The sequence below is a fragment of the Polypterus senegalus genome, chromosome 1 (assembly GCF_016835505.1).
Source record: "Polypterus senegalus isolate Bchr_013 chromosome 1, ASM1683550v1, whole genome shotgun sequence".
NCBI classification, from domain to species: Eukaryota; Metazoa; Chordata; class Cladistia; order Polypteriformes; family Polypteridae; genus Polypterus; species Polypterus senegalus.
Window position 1 is genome coordinate 105,831,222 of NC_053154.1, and position 21,050 is coordinate 105,852,271.

The following is a 21,050-nucleotide window of genomic DNA, read 5'->3' on the forward strand; positions in this document are numbered from 1 at the left end:
TTCTTCAGTCAGCTTTTCTTGCAATCTTTCGATCAGACCACTGGGCCTCTGGTCTTGGCTGTGCTTGTTATCAACCACTTGCACTACTTTCTGGTGTTCTCTACTATTCACATGCTTATCAAAAGCTGGATGATTGAAGTTTTTAGTACCTGTATAAAAGGTGCCACAGTGGGATTTTCACGGCATAGTTTGCACCACATTTCAGTGTTGGCGTCATTCGTTTGGAGCCAGCTGACCTCCTGCAGCCATTTTTCTGAGAACACACGCTTCTTTTGCGGTTCAGGTTCAGCTGGCATTTCTTTGGAGGTGGAGGAACACCAAAGTAATTGTTTAATCCTCTTTAATAAAACCCTTGTGTGCATCCAGGTGTCCGTGTGTGTGTGTCTTCTGGCGAAGTGCGCATGCGCGGGGCCAAACAGCACATGTTCAGTCTCTTCCTGTGCAGAGGGAGAGACAGATATACACACATGCTCACTCACACACACACAGGCGCGTGTGCGTGTCACACACACACACACACACACACACACACACAGGCGAGAGATAGACAGACACACACACAGACATAGAGGCGCGCGCTTAAGAGACACACACGCAGGCCCGCGAGAGAGAGAGACACATACACACACAGGCGCGCGCGTGCATTGTTGAAATGTTACTCTTCTTGGTTGTTTATTAAATTACAGATTTTTTAAATGTTAATTTTTTCCCCTGTGCTTAAAACTCATTAAAAAAAGAGTTTTTAGCGAGCGGGTCATAAGGCAGTGTTAGTTTTCTCTGTTGTTCAAGGTTTTTAGTGTTATTCAATGTTTTTACATTTAGTTTACTATTACGCTGTGCTTTCTATGGTATAGTTAACTATATTTGTGCTTAAAAAATTTAAAAAAATATATATTTACATAAAGTTCATACAGTCTGGAACGGATTAATTGTATTTACATACAATCCTATGGGGGAAATTACTTTGGTTCACGACCAAATCGGGTTACAACCAGAGTTTTGGAACGAATTATGGTCGTGAACCGAGGTTCCACTGTATCAGACAAAATTACAGGCATTTTACGGAAATACAAACCAGTATTACTGAGAGAGAAAATTAAAGGCACGCAATACAGTGACACATATTACAGCCACATACAAGGTCCCTTGCCATTTAATATAGACTGTTCATCCCAATGTTTATGCACTACTGTTCTAGCGCCCGTTATTTTAACGGGCTTAATGTCTAGTAATATATATATATTGTGACAGAGGGGGTGCTGTCGTCCCCTTGAACTTACGGATCAGACACCAGGTTAAAGTCCAAATATTGACTTTATTAACACAATAATGTGCACAAAGCACCCTTCACTATATTCATAAACAATAACAATAATCAATCCTCCACTCTCCCAGACACATTGTCACCCTGCCATCCGCCTCGGCTCAACCCTGGGATCTCCCACAGTCCTTTTTATAGTCCTTGACCTGGAAGTGTTTCTCTCTTCATCCATGTGACTGATAACAGGGTCAGATAAAAGCTCCTTTTCTTCAACCCAGAAGCACGTTATTTCTTCTGTCCATGTGACTAGGACACACTTCCGGGTTGTAGGGAAAACAATCACCGTTCCTCCCTGCAGCGCCTTCTAGCGCCCCCCCATGGTATCCAGCAGGGCTGTGGATAAAAACTGCATTGTCCATAATTCCCTGCTGGCATTCGGGGCACCTCCATTCTGCAGGGAGGGCTCCATCTGGGGGTATTGGCTGGGTCAACTGGCTGGCCATATATCACAGTATTTACATGTATTTACATGTATGCATATGTGTATATATATATATATATATATATATATATATATACAGTAATCCCTCCTCGATCGCGGGGTTATGTTCCAGAACCCCCGCGATAGACGAAAATCCGCGAAGTAAAAACCATATGTTTGTGTAGTTATTTTTATATATTTTAAGCCCTTATAAACTCTCCCACACTGTTAACATTATTAGAGCCCTCTAGACATGACATAACACCCTTTAGTCAAACGTTTAAACTGTCCTTCATGACAAGACAGAGATGACAGTTCTTTCTCACAATTAAAAGAATGCAAATAGATCTTCTTCTCTTCAGGGGCAGAGAATTTCAGAGAGAGAGAGAGCGCTCGCAAAGAAAAGCAAACAATCAAAAAATCAATACTTGTGCTTTTAAGTTTGCCGCGCATTTTTTAGAGGAGTGTTAGTATCTTCTAAGCAAACAGCCTCTGTGCAAACAGCCCCTCTGCTCACATCTCCTCCGTCAGGCGCAGAGAACGTCAGAGAGAGAGAGCGAGATTAAAGCAACAATCAAAAAATCAATACGTGTGCTTTTAAATATGCCGAGCACCGCAATAAAGCGGCATTTTTTTAGAGGAGCGTCAGTATCTTTTAAGCAAACAGCACCTCTGCTCACAGCCCCTCCGTCAGGCGCAGAGAATGTCAGAGAGGGTGAGAGAGAGGCAGAGACAAGCAAACAATCAAGCTCCACGGGATGCATATCTTATAGCATTGAGGAGTTTTAGCTAATATGTAATACATGCTCTGATTGGGTAGCTTCTAAGCCATCCGCCAATAGCGTCCCTTGTATGAAATCAACAGGGCAAACAAACTGAGGAAGCGTGTAGCATAAATTAAAAGACCCATTGTCTGCAGAAATCCGTGAACCAGCGAAAAATCTGTGATATATATTTAGATGTGCTTACATTTAAAATCCGCGATAGAGTGAAACCGCGAAAGTCAAAGCGCGATATAGCGAGGGATTACTGTGTATATATATAAAATGTGTGTGTGTGTGTATGTATATGTATATATTGATTGCTAAGAGAAAATAAATGGGCCCAATTGGCTTTCTGTTTCGGTCTATATATTAAGAGTCTGAAAACGTAAAATAAGGTCACCCTTTGACCATACCAAGATATAACCATGTGGTAAAGATCAGAACTGGCATTATGTAAATTACAGATGAAAACACTGGGATTTTTATTTGAAGACAAGGTGGCAAGCATAATTTAAAAAGTAGTAATTTTTATGGATTTAGAATGCCATGAATCACTCTGCTTAAGAGGTGAGTTTTTATTGTTTAAAGGTGGCAGAAGAAAAAATCGATAAAACCATGAAAATATCTACATAGTCAAAGTTTGTAGTTGTCTGGTGCCGCTCCGATTCATACCGTCAAACGGATGGTGATTTATTTATTTTTTTGGTGGGGACTCCAGCCTTAGTTAGACCCACACTTACAGACAGAGACACAAAATCCAATAAATCAAATAAATGAATGAATAATATATTAAATGGAATTTAAATATAAGAAACAAATAATCAGATAACCCTTCCCTTCCCCTACGGTAATAACAAATACAACACACAACAATAAACACCTACGACAGCATTCCTGAATCAGGCCCATGTAACAGTTGCAAATTAATCCTTTGTGTCAAATCTTGTGAACTGTAGAGGTGAATACAAAGTTTGTCCCACCATTTCTGAAGCATTTTGGGATGAGATGTGTGGGAGCAACCCCTCCGACAAAGACTATGAAGATGGGCATGAGACGAAACTTGAATCCAGTATGACAGCAATGCAGGACAGCCATTTAATATCCACACAAGCAAAACGGCGTCAGCGCTGACAAACAAACAATGGTGTTCCATTCTCTCTTTAGCCGGCTCCCTTTTAAAGTTCCCTCCAGCCCTTCTTGTCCCCAGCAGCCCCTGCACCCGTTGCAATCGTCCAATCAGGGGAACACCCTGGGAAATGGAGTCCATCTAGTTGTAGCATTGCTACAAGTTTCTGGGACTGATCTATAACCCCTCTAATCAGCAAGTTGGAAAGGAGCCATAAAGTCTGGGGGGTAAAAAAATCATAAAAGAAGTGCAAGTGTGAAATACAGTCAGATGAATTAAGGGATGCCCAAATTTTCATACTGTATGAAATGAATTATATTTTAAAAATACCATTGCTAACACTGGATTGGCCAGAAAACTCAGGTTTAATAGTTGTATTTTTTAGGAACTGGGATACCAGTTCCTTGGAAAGTTCAGTGCAGTTTCTAATCACAACCCCTACATTGCACGACATTGTGGTGGGATATTTTAACTGTGCAGTACCAGTCCAACATAGCTTGTTTAATTCCTATTCACATGTCCTTTGAAAATTATCATCAAACTGTTGTCTTGAAAATATGAGTATTTATTGCACTGTTTTGTAACTTTTTCCATGTATCTTTGATTCTCCGTGTGAAGAAATACTTTTTAACACTGATGTGAAATTTACCCTTATTCATTTTTCACGTCATCTTCTTCTTGTGGAATGATTAGTTTCATACTAACAACTGACATCTAGCATGCCAATTTCTTTTGTAATTTTTGACACTTTTGACTTAACATCAACAAATCTTTTTGCTTAAACTGAAAATACTGAAGTCCTTTGGTCTTACTTTGCAGTCCTTTAACGGCTTTTCTCTAGATTTTCTCCAGCACTCATAATATAGAAGATGAAGCATTGTAGATCAGGTTTTACAAGTGAGTTATACAGATGAAGCATACAGTCCCTCGACTTGTGCCCAACACAGTGCACTGTGTAACCTGATGTCCCATTTTCCACCTTAGTCACTTCAATATTGTTGTCTGGATGAGTATAGTGATGAGTCCACTTGAACACTTAACCATAAAACTTCCTTCAACTCTACAATAGTTTTTTAGATTTTGTTTTACATTAAACTTCATCTGCTGCATAATTAAGTTTGAACTCTATCTAGATATGCCAACAATGACTTGCTGATGCAGCTTTTAAACCAAGATAAGAAATGAAAATATAATTAAATGCATCTGTTGCTTCCTTTTAGCACAAGATTTCCCCTTCTATACCCACATTCATTGTTCACTGTACTCATATTTGATATCTGTTACTTTTTTTTGTTTTCTTTAACTACGTCAAGTATTTTTCTAGGAATACATGCTGAGTTAAACTATAGTTTCTGGGTGGTCCAATGTCCTTTTTTAGATGTGTTTGTATAAACTGCCAAAACATTTTTGTTGGCATTATATTGGTATTCTGTCTGCATGAAACAACTCAGATCCAAGTGGACTTATTTGACTGAAATTGGGGGTACTTATTCTTCATGAAACTTTGATAGGAAAATTGAATTGTCCTTGATATTTTGGATAGAGCATTGCAAGGAGGAGAAAAAAGTGCATCAAAGTGTTGGGGCACCTCCCTGGTGACCCCATATAACTGAAATAAGGCAACAATGAAAAACACGCAATAAGCTGAAAATGATGTCCTTTAAGACGGGAGCTCAGAATTGAACTGACTCAAAATGGCCAAAATTCCAGTCATATGTGTTCCAGACAGGAAGGACCAGTTCCAGGAGGGCAGATAACGGAAACAACATCACTAGTGGAATGGCCATCAGTTTTTCATCCTGCAGAGGGTGGAAGAGAGAAGGCATTAGAAGACAGCACTAAACCCTGGTTTGGCTGATAATTACTATCACCAGGGTACGTAAGCTGTCTGCCATGAGCATGCATGTGACCGCATACTGTGAAAATTGTTTGAAATTCAAAACCTCACATTTAGAAAACTGGCAAATATTTGAACTTATGTCTCTTAGTGCAGAGAAACATTTCTTATGACCATCATTATTTATTTATTTGTTCTTTCCAATTTAACTTGAGAGAGGTGGTTTCAAATTGTGTGTTTTCTTCTTTAAATGGCAAGGCAACTTTTAGCAGATTCATTTCAAAAAGCTCTCAGTACATGGACCTATTCTTCATTCCTTCAATTACATGAAGTCTGCCTGTTCCATGACGTGAGAAACGGGCCCACACCATGATGCCTCCAGCTCAAAATTTCACTGTTGATATAGTGTTTTTTTGGGTGATGTGCAGTGTCATTCTTCCTGTAAACCTATCGTGTGACATGACAACCAAAAAGTTAAATTTTGGTCTCATCTGACCAGACTACATTCTCCAAGTATTTCATAGGCTTGCCCACATGTTGTGTAGCAAATTTTAAACAAGCTTCAACATTTCTGTTCTTCAGTAATGCAGTCTTGTGGGGTGAGCACGCATAGAGGCCATCCCGGTGGAGGTTTTTCTGTAACAATTATACCTGCTTCCTCTAAGTCTTTCTGGAGCTCATTCTGAGTGGTCCTTGGCTGTTGGGCCTTCTGACTTTCTGGTCAGTAATCCTGCAAGTAGCTCCTGTCTGTGGCTGGTCGATGGTGGAGTGATGTTCTTTCCACTTGCAGATAATGGCACCATTGGTGGTTACTGGAGGTTTCAGAAGTTTTACAATACGTCTGTAACCAGTTCCATTGATATGGTTTGCAACAATCAGGTTGCAAAGATCTTGGGAGAGTTCTTTGCTTTTACCCATTGTGAGATGTTTCTTGGGAGCAAAACATCTTTTTATAAAGAATCAATATGTACTAACCCAGCTGATATCGATCTGCACAGATAGACTTACTTTCTAACTACTTACATATTCCAGCTGGTGTTTTGCCTTTCCTTACCTTGGTGTACTGCTTTTTCTTAGCATTTTCAATACTTTTCCCTGTGTCATTCCACATTATTACTCATATTTTTATCAGTATTGTTGTCTGCTACCTTATACGAGCTTTTCATCTTGAGCTGTCCTAAGCTCCCTGCTTATCCATTCCATATTTTAAATAGTCCTCACCAAACTTGTATGCCTTTTTGATTTATATCTACCCAACTGATTCAAACTGAACTCATCTAGGTTGTATAGATTTCATCAGTTTCATAAACGTATACCCCTGTCTTCTACCCAAAGACCTGAGCTATATGATGAATCTTATAATCTTATCTTTTTTTTTTTTTTTTTGTTATTGGCATATAGCACAAACACAGCACCAAAGCTTTCCATTTATTTTTCGGAACCGGCAGCCTTTTTCTTCACTCTGTCATCTGGGTCTATTCTTGTTGTGAATCCATACAAGGAGCCTATCCATATGACCAAGGTGGTTTTAAAATGAGTACAGGAGAATATTTTGTGAAAAATGTGACTATGTTTGGTTTTCTCCCCGTAAATTTATTGTAATAACCTTTTCATTAGTGCATGAAAGAAGATGTGACAGTTTCAGATGCAGATATCCAAGTGAAGATGTTTTTATTAAGGAGTGAGTCTCAAAATAGGAGAGAAGTAAGGATTGTACAGAAAATATCAGGTCCAAAGAAATATACTATATGCAGTGTCCAGCCCTTCTGTCCTGAGGTTGTGGAGGGGCATGTGAACTGAGTTTCACTAACATTAAAACTTTTTCTTTGAACAAAATAACACCTACGGTCACTGAAAGCTACCATGGTTGAGCTTTGCTTAACTTTGTTTCATCCACTTCACAGCTCATTTTCCATTTAGTACATCACCAAGTCTCTTTTACTGTGCAGGGCACGTCGTCTTCTTCATATGGCATCGGCTCCCTTTATTTCCACAATTACAACCAAAGCTTGGTCAGTGGCACTCTTGAGCTGACAGTGTTCATTTGCATGAGCTACAGGGCTAAGTTTACAGTGTTATTACTTTTTAGGGTTGAGCCAAGGCTAAAAATGGCTCACTTGCAATAGCCTTATTAACAACAAATTCAAATCAAATCAAGCAAGATTTTGGGATATGTAGTTTTCTATTGTAGGGTGGAAAGAGTTTATTTCTAAATATATTGAATTGTCCTTTCTTAGCAGATGCCTACTGTACTACATGTACTATCCTGCCAAATTTCAGCTTTTTAACTAAACAGGAAATAGTGTTTTTGTTGGTAAATTAGTGAGCGATTCAGACAGTCAACCTTGCGTTATATAAAACTGCTCAAAAAAATTAAAGGAACACTTTGAAAACACATCAGATCTCAATAGGAAAAAAAATCATGCTGGATATCTATACTGATATGGACTGGGTAATGTGTTAGGAATGAAAGGATGCCACATCATTTGATGGAAAAGAAAATTATCAACCTACATCCCGAAAATCATAGTAAAAAAATGATGTAGCAGGGTAGTCCATTTTGCCGAAATTTCATTGCAGCAACTCTAAATCATACTTAGTAGTTTGTATGGCATCCACATGTTTGTATGCATGCCTGACAACGTCAGGGCATGGTCCTAATGAGGCGAAGGATGGTGTCGTAGGAAATCTCCTCCCAGATCTGGACCAGGGCATCACTGGGCGCCTGGACAGTCTGAGGTGCAACCTGGCGACGTCAGATGAACTGAAACATAATGTCCCAGAGGTGTTCTATTGGATTTACATCAGTTGAGCGTAGGGGCCAGTCAATGGTTATCGGTTCCTTCATCCTCCAGGAACTGCCTGCATACTCTCGCCATATGAGGCCGGGCATTCTTGTGCACCAGAAGGAACCCAGGACCCACTGCACCAGCACAGGGTCTGACAATGGGTCCAAGGATTTCATCCCAATACCTAATGCCAGTCAAGGTGCCATTGTCTAGCCTTTAGAGGTCTGTTCGTCCCTCCATGGATATGCCTCCACAGACCATCGCTGACCCACCACCAAACCTATCATGCTGAAAGATGTTACAGGCTGCACGGCTTCTCCAGATCCTTTCATGTCTGTCACATGGTAAGGGTGAACCTGCTGTCATCTGTGAAAACCACAATGTGCCAGTGGTGGACCTGCCAATTCTAGTACTCTATGGCAAATACCAATCGAGCTCCACAGTGTCTGGGTAGAGGATGTTGGGCCCTCAGGTCACCCTCATGAAGTCTGTTTCTGATTGTTTGGTCATAGACATTCACACCAGTGGCCTGCTGGTGGTCATTTTGTAGGGCTCTGGCAGTGCTCCTCCTGTTCCTCCTTGCCCAAAGGAGCAGATACTGGCCCAGTTGATGGGTTAAGGACCTACTACGGCCCTGTCCAGCTCTCCTTGAGTAACTGCCTGTCTCCTGGAATCTCCTCCATGCTCTTGAGACTGTGCTGGGAGACACACCAAACCTTCTGGCAATGGCACGTATTGATATGCCATCCTGGAGAAGTTGGACTACCTGTGCAACCTCTGTAGGGTCCAGGAATCACCTCATGCTACCAGTAGTGACACGGACAGCAGCCAGATGCAAAACTAGTGAAGTAACAGTCAGAAAAGATGAGGAGGGAAAAATGTCAATGGCCTTCACCTGTTAAACCATTCCTGTTTTGGGAGTCGTCTCATTGTTGCCCCTCTAGTGCATCTGTTGTTAATTTAATTAACGCCAAAGCAGCTGAAACTGATTAACATCCCCCTCTGCTACTTACCTGACCAGATTAATATCCCAGAAGTTTCATTGACTTGATGCTATACTCTGACTAAAAAGTGTTCCTTTAATTTTTTTGAGGAGTATATATATAGATTAATTCATGGTTCAGTATTGTGAGTTTGAACATCTCTTCTTCTTATGGCTTATTTCTATGCTCTTACAAGTACATTTTTTCTTAAAAATATACAGTATATTGCTCACTTTGAGTGACATAGGTTTTAATCTCTAAACGATGTATTAAAGCCAAATGACAGTTGGTTTTGATCAATCTAAGATACTTCTAGTTAGAAACAAAACAAAAATGGTGGTGTCATCTAAATAGTTGAGAACCATCAATTCTTCAAAAGTACCTTTCATTTTTTTATGAGTTTGAGGCTTTTCTTTATTTTTATATAAAGTTTGAATGGGCTATATCTGCATTCTTCCCCTTTCCTAGTGCAGATACAACATTGCAACCATCAGTAATGCAATAAAAATAACATGCAGTGTTCACTAATACTTAATTCCAAAGAATTATTGGGTTAAAAGAAATTCTAAACTTGATAGAAGTATTTCAAACACCTGTTGATGCTACCTCCTCAGAGGTACAATGAGGTCCATGAAAGTTCTTAATTATTTTTTATTTTTTTAATCAGTTTATTATTTCACTTGAATATTCTTGATTACAAGATTTCACTATACAGTGTGACACCTCAACAGACACTTGTGATGATTTGTCTTGATTGTACTTCTTACACCATCAAAAATTGAAATATCAGTAAGTCTGTATACTTTAAAGTATTGATATCCACTTTGCATGTTTATTAATATACAATTGCCTGATGGGAGGGGGGGTCAAAATGTTTTGAGCCTGACCTATTAGGAGAAATTCCTGTAAAACCAAACAAATTTTAACATACTATATTTATAGTGAGCACTAATACACCTGTTATGATGTTTCAACTCATAGAACCACTGTTCTATAGATAACTTGACATCTTTATCACAGAAAATGTCTCATGGAGGTAGGCCATCAGATTAGGAAAAAGATGGTCTGAAGAATTGGGGGGGTGTGCCATCTTTTCATATTCACAGTTTCATAAAGCAGTCTTTGCAGTCCTTCATTGTGAACAGAAATATTGTCATGAAGCAGAAAGGAGAGACTGCTGACCCATTTCCTCACATCTTTTCTATTACTGACAGCTGCAAATGCCAAAGTAATTCAGTGTATGTACTGATGTAATATGTACTACACTATTGACATCTTCACAAATTATGCACATAAACTAGCTCTGTCTCAGCTTGGCCCTTGAATCTCTTTGGTGTTGGTGATTCATGGTTTCAATTATTCTTTGAACTGTAGGTCATAGTGAAGAAACTCTTTGTAAATTCCTCCCAGTCTAATTTCATTATCTTGAGATTCTTCTTAAAACATTACATGCATTGTTTCCAGGGCCCAGTATTCTTGGTACCCAGTGTGCCCAGACCTTGCTGTTGTTTACGTTTTCATACAGAATAGATTAAACTGACCTTAAACTAATTCATATAATGTAGGTTTTGCTATCTCGTGTACATTCGCTCTTTAAATCTCCCTTACCATTGGTGGCAAAATTTTCTTCTGTCATTAGTTTTAAAGGATAGCCAGACTTTGACATCTTCAAGCGATATCTTGGCACAGCAAAGCTTGGCATTTATTTCTTGACCGAGTCTTTTGAAGGGACTGGTTCTGGTACTCCCTGGCTAGGAAAGAATGGATCTCTGAGGGTTTAATGTCCTCTAGTAGAAATTTAATAACAGTTTGATACTCGACTTTTCGGTTTTTGGCATCCATGTTAATTTGGTTCTTAAATAAGTAACATACAAGATAAACCACAAATGCTACAAACTTCTAATTCAGATTTTTTACACAGGACATAATCTTTTACCACTTACAAAATCAGCACCATAGAATACCATTTATAGCTTTAGGGTCAAAATATTTTAGTCATTATTTGAGAGCTCTACATTCAGCCTAACCATATATCTTTACTGATATGTTTTTATTTTTACATTGTAGTATTTTTCCCATTCATATTTGTAAAATTGCATATGCTTCCTTAAGTTGGATGAACAGCAAGCACCTTTGTTGAGATGTTTTTGGAATAATGTGACACATTATGCTTTTGCCAAACATTGTGCTAAATGATTAAACCAACTGAGGCAAACACATACACTCATTTACAAATCCACAACAGGAGTCAGAAATATATAAAGGCATTTATGGGCATGACTGATCTTGCAATACTTACCTAAAGACTTGTCTAATTACTGTGCCAGGAAACCTCTTGGGATAAGCAGCCTAAAGGGACCAATTGTGTCAATATTTTCTTCAATAAAGACAAAGAAGTAAAATGAACACACAGTAATCTGAAGCACAAATTATATAAACTGTTGTTACACAGTGCCAATTCTTCTTGGACAAGCTCTGCATGCAAATCTTTGTCTGGTGGCTTAATGGCCATTTTCTAGGTTAACCCAGGTTCGCTTGTTGGACCTCAGTTCTTATGGATATTGGAACAGTGATTTTTATGGCAGGATGCTCATCCTAAGGCCAACCTCCTTTATGTACTGATAAGGTAGTCAGTAATGATGCTCCAATCGATTGGCTGCTGCTTAAAATCATCCAATTTTCATCCCAAATGACTCGAATAATGATTGATAAATTATTCAAACAACAATGATTTCAATACTTTTTTTAACCAAATGCATTCCAGAATGACAAAAGCTGAGAATCTTTACAAACACATGGTGAACTTGGCAACACCACACAGTGTCCAGCCTGAATTCAAGGCTCTGGATCTGAGAGGCAGCAGTGTTAACCACAGTGCCACAAAATGCCAACTTAAACTAAATGTCTTTCCACTATTCTCTTGGTTTTGGAATTCACATCATGAAAGATGGTGGGTAACTGGGAACAATAATGGCAGCAATGGCTGGAAGGCTGAACAGCTCTTAATGAGATGATTTTCCATTGTATGGCACTTTTGTGCACACATCATAATCTATTCCAATTTATAGACCTATAACACACCTTACCTGAACATCTGAATTGTGAGGAGACACCCAGAACTGTGGGAGAAGCATGATGCAGACTTGTTACAATGGCAGCTCAAATGCTATTCCACCTCCTAATACATTAATAGCAATAAAATTGGTTTTACAAATGCCCCATGAGTAAAGGGATAGATTGTGGTTGTTTTGCTCATCAATGCCCATTTCAAGACTGAAAGCTCTAATGATGGAGAATTCCAGTTTTACGCAGAAGAAAGCCACAGCAGGTGGAGTGTGCACTTCCAAATTGTACTGTACCGTTTAATAGTGTGATGAAAGCAAGTGTGGTGTTTTATCCTCATTATTATCCTCATTATTCCTGCTCTGTCAAAACAGAACGCACACTGACAGACGTGAGACACCACTGCCAGTATCATGATCGGCAGCTTTCATTTCCCCTGTTGTCTTTGTACACAGTGGTAGCATTATGCCATTTGATCAATCACACAAGCCTTCCAATGGCTATCCACAGGTCTAAAGAAACCCCAGCAGACTGATAAGCAGAGACATATTTTATTATAATAATTCAGCCTGTTATGTGGCATTGAAGTAACTGGTCCTAACCATGCGAGCAGTGCCAGTATTTTTGGCTTCAAGAGATCTTCTTTAATATTTCCAATTAGGTTAAATTTGGAGGGTTAAATAAATACTCAGCCCAAGTGGGATATGAGCCCCTGCAGGCACCAATGCTGAGCCCAGTCTCGGTAACAACACTTGTGGTAATGTGCTGTCAGCTTGTAGGCATGTCCTTATCACTCTGCAGTTAAACATGGCTCAGTTTGTAATACATGCCATGCATGATGTGACAACATATGTAATTAGCATTCCTCTGTTTAAACAAGTTTAGTTAGCTCCTTGGTAAATAAAGAAAAACATAGAGAAACCACAAAGCTAAATGAGCGTTTACCAAGAGTTGTGAAATGAATCTCTAATGCTGAACTTTGTAATATTGCAATGTATCACAGCTTTATTGCATGTTGCTAAGATGTAATAATCAGTAATCAGTAATTCGGGTATTGAAATTAACAACTTTGTAAACATAAATGATTTTTAAATAAAATCTCATTCTATAAAGTTAGTTAGCGTAGCTGAGCCAGATGAAAGGAGATGGGATTATTACATTTGTTCAGAGCCAGGATCCTGGCAGCAGCTTTGTTTATTCACTAGCTGTGCTTACCTGTTGAACACAGGTGGTAGAATAAATTTAAAAATAGCATTCCTCCTGTGTCTCTTTTCCGTATCTTTATGTGAAATCTTCATCACTTGCCCTGTGTGTACCTGGAGCATTTCTCCTATGCTTCCTCTTGGTATTCTTGTGTCTCAACCTCTGCTGTTCTACCCTCATCACTGCTCCTACACCTTTCCTTGGTATCCTCCTGTGTCTAACATCTCTTGCTTAGTGCTTCCTTTCTTGATCGTGTTCCCATAAAAGTCTGCTTCTCAGGCTCTGTCACTTTGAGGCACCTTGTGAAATAAGGAGTGCACTCACCAAAGTAATAACAAGTAAAGGTTTTTGTGCAATTGCATCTTGATATTCGCTTTCTGCTTTAATCCACATAATAAAGGTATGCCTGCATGTGTTTTAGCATGATTGGCAAGTCTAAATTGCTCAGAATACTGCTCAGATAAACAGAAAATGTTGTTTAGAATAGACATTGATTATTTATTACTCTGTAATATAAAGGCCATGCCAAGAGCAAGGAGCCTATTTTATATACTATTAAAATGTGTAGTGCCATAATTAGTAGTTCCATCTGGTGTCTTATCCCTGAATGAAAAATGATGTCATCCACCCCCAGTTGTGTGTTCATAATTCAATGCAAGAAAAATGAGGAAAGGGTCGTGGTATTTCAGGAATATTAATGCAATTTCTGCAGAAGGTTGACATTCACACATAACTTAAGCGTTCACATGGGAGATACTTGTATGCGCTCTAGTAGTATCAGATGATAAGCAGAGCACTTTAAAGACGGAAACACAGACATTGCTGATCAGCACTCTAGCAGTCTCCTGTGAACTGCCAAAGAAAAAACGGGGTCACACCCTATGCAACTGTGTTTGATCTTATTCATGAAAGATCATAGTCGCCCAACGGGAGAAAGACTTTCCGAAACTAAGGTGATAAAGTTTATAAAACTGTTTTTGGACAAAGGCAGAACTGTAACAACAGTTGCGTGGAACTTCCACCTGCAGCTAAAGTCACCTCAGTACACATGCACTTAGTGAACATGCCTGTGTCGATCAAACAGAGGAAGCTCTTTAGTATAATTGTGACTTTACATTGTAAAAAGGTAAGTAAATAAGTATAGGTAAATAACATTCAGTCTGGCTTTTATATAGGTAACATTTACATGGTTTTCATATAAAGACCATCACAAAACAATCACAAACAGGACTTTGCATGATACCTTGATAAGCTCTGTAAGCCGTGCTGTTTTGTTGAAGAACAGGTGTGGGGCAGACTGACTGGCAAGATGACACCCGACCTGTTGCTGCATCCAAATGGTGCCATCTTTCACCTTTATGACTGGTGCAGCTGCATTGTTCTTATACTGTATGTGAGTGGACGTTTTTTGCAGGGAGGGCTTCTGTTCTCTTCCTCTGATGTAGAACCCTTATACTTCTCTGAATTCACGTCTGCTATAGCACATCTTTATTTGAAAACGGAAATGTCAAATAGAGAGAATAAAACTGAATAAAAAAAAGGAATGCTAATCTTTACAAGTACCATGCATTTCCACCAGCTGTTACAGTCTCAAAGCAAATATATGTTTTTATTTTATAATAATAAGAATAAGAGCAACTCGCTACTCAAAACAGAGGCTTCTAGGATCGAACCAGCAAATTTTAATTACCAGCCAGAAATTCTTACCGCCGTGCCACCAAAGCAGTCATAGTAAGGACATATCAATGTCACACCCTAACGCAAGTTCTTTTTCTGCGGTTCTATTCTTGAATAAAAGCGTGCTTGTTTTGTTATACTTGTACCTTTTGTGAAAGTGTTTATTTGATATTTGAACTTCAGGCTTCACACATTATACACTTCATGTCTACATTTTGTCAATTAATTACTAAAACATGAAAAATGCTCCTGTCTTAACAATATGTTTACATAGATTGTTGTAGACATGGAACACACATGAAATGCTTGTGTTCCAAATAACAATATATTATTTACTCTATACAACTCCCTGCAACTCACATGCAGGTAAAAAGACTTTCTGCCTTTTCTGCGTTTTTGGGGGAATGGGATAGCAAGCTGCTTGCTATTTGTGTTGATCAACACATTTACAGCACAAAAGTCGCTGACGGAGAGGTGCAAACAGATTTAAGGTGGGCCAGGATTACGAGTTTTTTCGTATGCTTTGGTAATTCTAGTGTTAAAGAGAATTACCATGTGGATACTGGAACAGGGTACTCTGCTGTCCAGCCATTTATGCATACAAGCAGAGAATATTCAGACCTGGTAAAATGGTAGTAAGAGCCAGTTAGGGTAAGGATAAAGCTTAGGGTTTATGATCAATCAGTCAAAATTATTATCAGTTTTACCTTCAGCGTAACTCCCTTTGTGTATCCAATGCCTCACATTAATGCTTTGCATTATGAGATCACACTTTCTTATTCCCAAGTGCATGCCGTTAATATACTGACTGAATCATAATAATTGTTTTCTCACAGTCAACGAAAGACAATAACAAACAACACAAAACTAAAAGTTATGAAACGTTAGTTCACTTTTTTCTCCTATAAAAAAAAAAAAGGCACATAACCTAGGAATTATAATTTTTCAATTCAATTGTTCAGGATGTATAAGTTCTTTAGTTGGTTACAAAGCTTCTATTTCCTGCAAGTGTTATTCATTTACTCGCAGCTATCTTCTGCGCTGTGTTTACATGCCCACATATGTAGAATGTATCTCCCTTTTATATATGTGTGTGTGTGTGTGTGTGTGTGTGAGTAAGCATCTGTGAAATGCTGCTCTGCACTTTCTGACTTGATTTAGGAAGAATGCTATAACACTTTGGTAGAACTTCTCTTTCACAAAGTTGTTATCTTTCAGTCACTTGTGACACAAGTTCCATATTACATTAGCTGACTTTGTTCTATCTATTAAATTACGGTTACTAGTTCTCTGAATCATAGTACCACTACCACTTATGGTTTCAGAGGAGAGATGCTTTTTTTCCTTTCTTGGTTGGTTTTCTTCAGACACATGAGAGTATTTTGAGCACAATTTATTTGTTCAGGATGCCCCATAATAAGGCAAACAAGTGGTCTCTTCTATATGGTCTTCATCTGCTCAGACACTTGTTATCTTTAGCAAGGTTTGGATTACTGGAACCACTTGTCCAAACTCCTGTTATGGATCGTCTTCTATTTTTTTCAGTGCTTTAACCTTTATAATGGCCACACCGTAAGCCCTGGCATGTCTGCTATACAGCAGAGGTTATGACCAAGGTGAGAAGTAAGCTTGATAAAGAAAAAATGAGCTGAATTCTTAGAAGGGTTTTTAAAGAATAGTGGTCTTGCCATTGATTTCCTGAGTGCACATAAACCCTTCCTCTTGGATGACAACTTAAGCAAAATTCTATCTATTACTCATCCTTGATTGATGATCCTTTGTTCAGAACTAGGGTGTCCAGCTTGTGCCTTCAAGAGATGTCCCTGCAGTTGTTTCAATTATCTTAGCAGATAAGCCACAGAAGCAACATTTTAAAAGGAGGCCTGAGGCTAGCAGCGGCTTACCAAATCAGGACCTGGGTTCTAGCCTTGCAAAATGGATAAAGCCACTCTATCACAGAGGGACTTCGGATTGATATAAGCAAAGGTGCATACATTTTTATTAACATACTGTATAGTAATTTCCTATTCCTATCAATATAGAGTCATAAAGTTGGCTTGTTATGTTTGGTGTGATCTTTGTAAATAGGCTTTGGACACTCATTTTATGACCAAAAAAAGATTTCAATTCAATGTATTTTTTTTCATTTCAGATCTTTCTGGCAAAGAAAAAGATGAACACCAGCAACTGTAACCTTACACTTACTGATGGAGTCCATCTTTTCCAAATGGTGTTCTATATACCCGTTTTCATCCTGGGACTTATATTCAACATTTCAGCTTTGGTTATGTTCTTCTGGAAACAGAAGAATTGGACTGACACTCTAATCTACCTAACAAATCTGTCCATTTCAGACTGCATTCTGTTGTTTGCCTTGCCATTCAAGATGCATTCATACAACACAGAATGGGAGGCGACCACGCTTTCATTTTGTCAGTTTTTGGTTTCAAGTTACTACGTCAATATGTATGTGAGCATCTTGACTGTAACTGTCATAAGTATTGTTCGATATGTGGCAATAAAGTTTCCTTTTAAGGCCAAGACTATCCAGTCCCGCAGAAAAGCTATTATCGTCTGCATTTTGCTGTGGTTGACTGTGTGCTCCTTAAGTGCTGTTTTTCACATGGTGGACACTCCAGAGAAGAACACCACCCAGATTAAATGTTTTCAGAAGAATACTTCTAAACCCCTTCCTCTGTCTTTCATTTTGGTTCTGGAGATTGTTGGCTTTTTTGTGCCTTTTCTCATCATTACCTTCTGCTCAGTCCAAATTATCTGCACTCTAGCCAAGTACAATGCTATGAGCTCTGGAAGAGAACGCAGCAAAAGCATTCGCATCATTACTGCCAATTTTGTGGTGTTTTTAGTTTGCTTTGCGCCTTTTCATCTTGGGTTTCTTTTCAAATTCTTAGTGGAAACTCTAAGACCTAATAATTGCCAGCTTCTGCAAGGCTTCCATACTTTTGTTCACATTGCAAGCTGCATTGCCAACGCAAACTGTTGTTTAGATGTATTTTGCTATTACTTTATTCTTAAGGACTTCCGGATTACCTCTACAGCTCAATCACCCTTAAGTGACAAATTTAACATGAAGAAAATTTCCATCCAATCTGGAGTGCTGTAGATTAGAATGCAATGCTGCATAGTTGGGGATGTCAAGTTTATATTTTTCCCCATACACAATGGATTATCTCCAGGACTATATATTCTTTGATCATATGGATGTTGTGGTTGTATAGAAGCTACCTTATGCCTCCTTCTCAATGGTGGTGACTTACCGTTTGCCTATTCCCATATGCAAGTGGTGGCTTCAGAATAACACAAGACCAAGGCTGAGTTGATGAACAAATGAAAGCTGAACATATTGCAATCTGGCCCAGGGTGGTCCAACATTTCCTTCTAAGTAATACATTTTAGGTAAAGAACTGATGGTTGGATTAGAGTAATATATCTACTGTAGATTCAGCATAGGAGAAGATGACTTAAAACTAGAAGTATAAACAGTTCTCATTGATTAATAGTTGATAAATATGGACACATTTAGCAAGAAAAGAATGGCAACATCTTACAATGTGTGAGACTTTTAAATAATGAACTGTAAAACTATATTTAACTAATGAGCCTATCAGATAATAAAGGAAAGAAAATCCTTTACCCAGAAAGCAAGAGTCCAGGTCTAGATCTACTACAGCTAGAGTAAGCTTGCATTAGTTTTGATCCTTGACAACAGTAAAATAAACCTTTTTTTAACTTATAAATTTAAAGAATCAATCAGTTGTGTATAAAACATTGAAAAACTCAGTGAAAACACTGTATGGTCATTTTAGTTGTAGTGTTCAGGACATTCAACTATCTTTCATTTTATAGCTGCTAAAATAACCCTTCCAGTATACCGTCTGGGTGGCGCAGTGGTAGTGCTGCTGCCTCAAAGTATGGAGACCAGGGTTCATGTCCTAGATCCTCCCTGTGTGATATTTGCATGTTGTCCCCATGTCTGTGTGGGTTTCCTCCCACAGTCTACAGACATGCAAGTTAGGTAGTTTGGTGATACTAATTTGTCCCTAGCATGTGTATGTGTTCATCCTGTGATGGACTGGCCAGGGTTTGTTCCTGCCTTGTGCGCTATACTGGCTGGATTCAGCTCCTGCACCCCCTGTGATCATGTTTAGGATTAGGTGGGTTAGAAAATGTTGGACTATGTATACCTGCTTTACTGTATTTGCAATGCTCACTATAAGGTGTGCAGTGCTACCTCATAGCTCCAATGACTTGGGTTCACCTCCCAACACATTTATCATCTGATCTCTTCATCAATCTGCCATGCGGTTTATTAGCAACTTGAAACTGGACCAATAGTAGTGAATGTGGTGTGCATGAGTGTGGTGGTTAGTATTACTGGGATAAGCTCCAGTTGCTCGTAATCATGTAAGAAATGAAGTAGTTTCTGCAAATAAATGAGAGTATTGTAAGACTGAAAAGAAATTTATGAGAGCTTGCACACCCAGTTAATGACCTAACTACTATAGGGTACAGCTATATATCCTCAATTAGCACAGTTTCTTCATCGCTGGGCACTCAAGCATACCAGGTGAATACCGATAAACATAACGTTCATAAGAACATAAGGAGAAGTTTCACAAAGGAGACCTTGTTAGGATGGCTGTAAGCTAAATTGTCTTAAGATCTCATTCACATTCTTTTCAGGTACAATTGCATAAAATCCAAAAGCACATATTATTCTTATCATGTCTGCCTGTCCACATGAAACAACTTGGCTGCCAGAGAGATAAGTATGTTTGAAATTTGATATAATTATTCTGCTGAAAAATCTGACAAAGTTTAAGGTTTAATGAGATCTCTCAAATAGGCCCTAGTGTACAAATGTTTAAAACTTCAATGCCATTTTTTTAATTGACTGTCTTAAAGTACATAGATAAAACTTTAGTTGTCCCAAGAGAAGCGTTTGGCTCTTTACAGATGCTCTTCAAATAAATACATATACACATCCTAAAGACTAAAAAGAAAGAAAACTAAAATGACAGAAAAACTTATGACTTGGCAGTCACAATGAGACATTCTGCAGGAGTATTGCTGTCAGTATGAAGGAGACCCCAGTTGCATTTCTTGACACACTTTTGACACAGGGTGTGTAGCATTGCTCATAATGGCACTCAGTTTTGTTTTAATTCTGTCCTTTGCTACTCCCTCCTGTGTGTCCAGAGTGCTTCCTATAAATGAGCTTGCGCATTTAATTAGCTTGTTGATTCAGTGGGCCTCTCTTGTAGCGATGTCACCTGCCCAGCACACCACAGTGTACAAAATTGCACTGGCCACCACAGTGTTGTAGATGATATGAAGGATTCCACTACCCACATTAAAGGAATGTAGTCTCCTAAGGAAAAATAGCCTGCCCTTTCTTATGTAATTCCTTTGTGTTCTGAGACCACTCCAGCCTGTCATTGATATGGACCCCCAAGTACTTGTAGCAATGCACCACCTCTACATCCACTCCATAAATAGTGACCAGACTTAGAAGCTCTATTGTGCAGCAAAAGCAATAACCCATTCTTTGGTTTTGTTGATGTTAACTTGTTGACAAAGAAAAGTTCTCCACCTGACTCCTCTGGTTTCTACTCTGTTTCATTCCCCCTTATCAATCAGTACACCCCATAAGTGAAGAACCACCAGAAAATTTCTAACAATGACATAACATCATGTTTTATTTAAAGTACTGGGTGTACAGAGAAAAGCAGACTGTTCCTTGTTGCTGCTCATTGCAGAAACACAGTGATAATACTGACCCTATAAACCCTATGAAACCGACAACCACTCTGTGCAACCACAAGTGCTGATTATTTTATTCTTT

At 38.8% G+C, this 21,050-nt stretch overlaps 1 protein-coding gene across 3 annotated transcripts in view; it reads left to right on the forward strand.

The window, feature by feature from the left end:
• LOC120530802 (G-protein coupled receptor 35-like) overlaps positions 1-20,623 on the forward strand; it is a 37,003-nt gene extending 16,380 nt beyond the window's left edge. For 2 of the 3 annotated variants that reach the window (XM_039755434.1, XM_039755427.1), the window contains exon 2: positions 17,337-20,623. In XM_039755434.1, the coding sequence (XP_039611368.1) occupies positions 17,358-18,308 (951 nt within the window). In that variant the 5' untranslated portion in view covers positions 17,337-17,357 and the 3' untranslated portion in view covers positions 18,309-20,623. Of the gene's footprint in view, positions 1-17,034; positions 17,171-17,336 lie in introns of all 3 variants that reach the window. The other variant, XM_039755444.1, reaches the window with a different exon arrangement.
• The last annotated feature ends 427 nt before the right edge of the window (positions 20,624-21,050 follow it).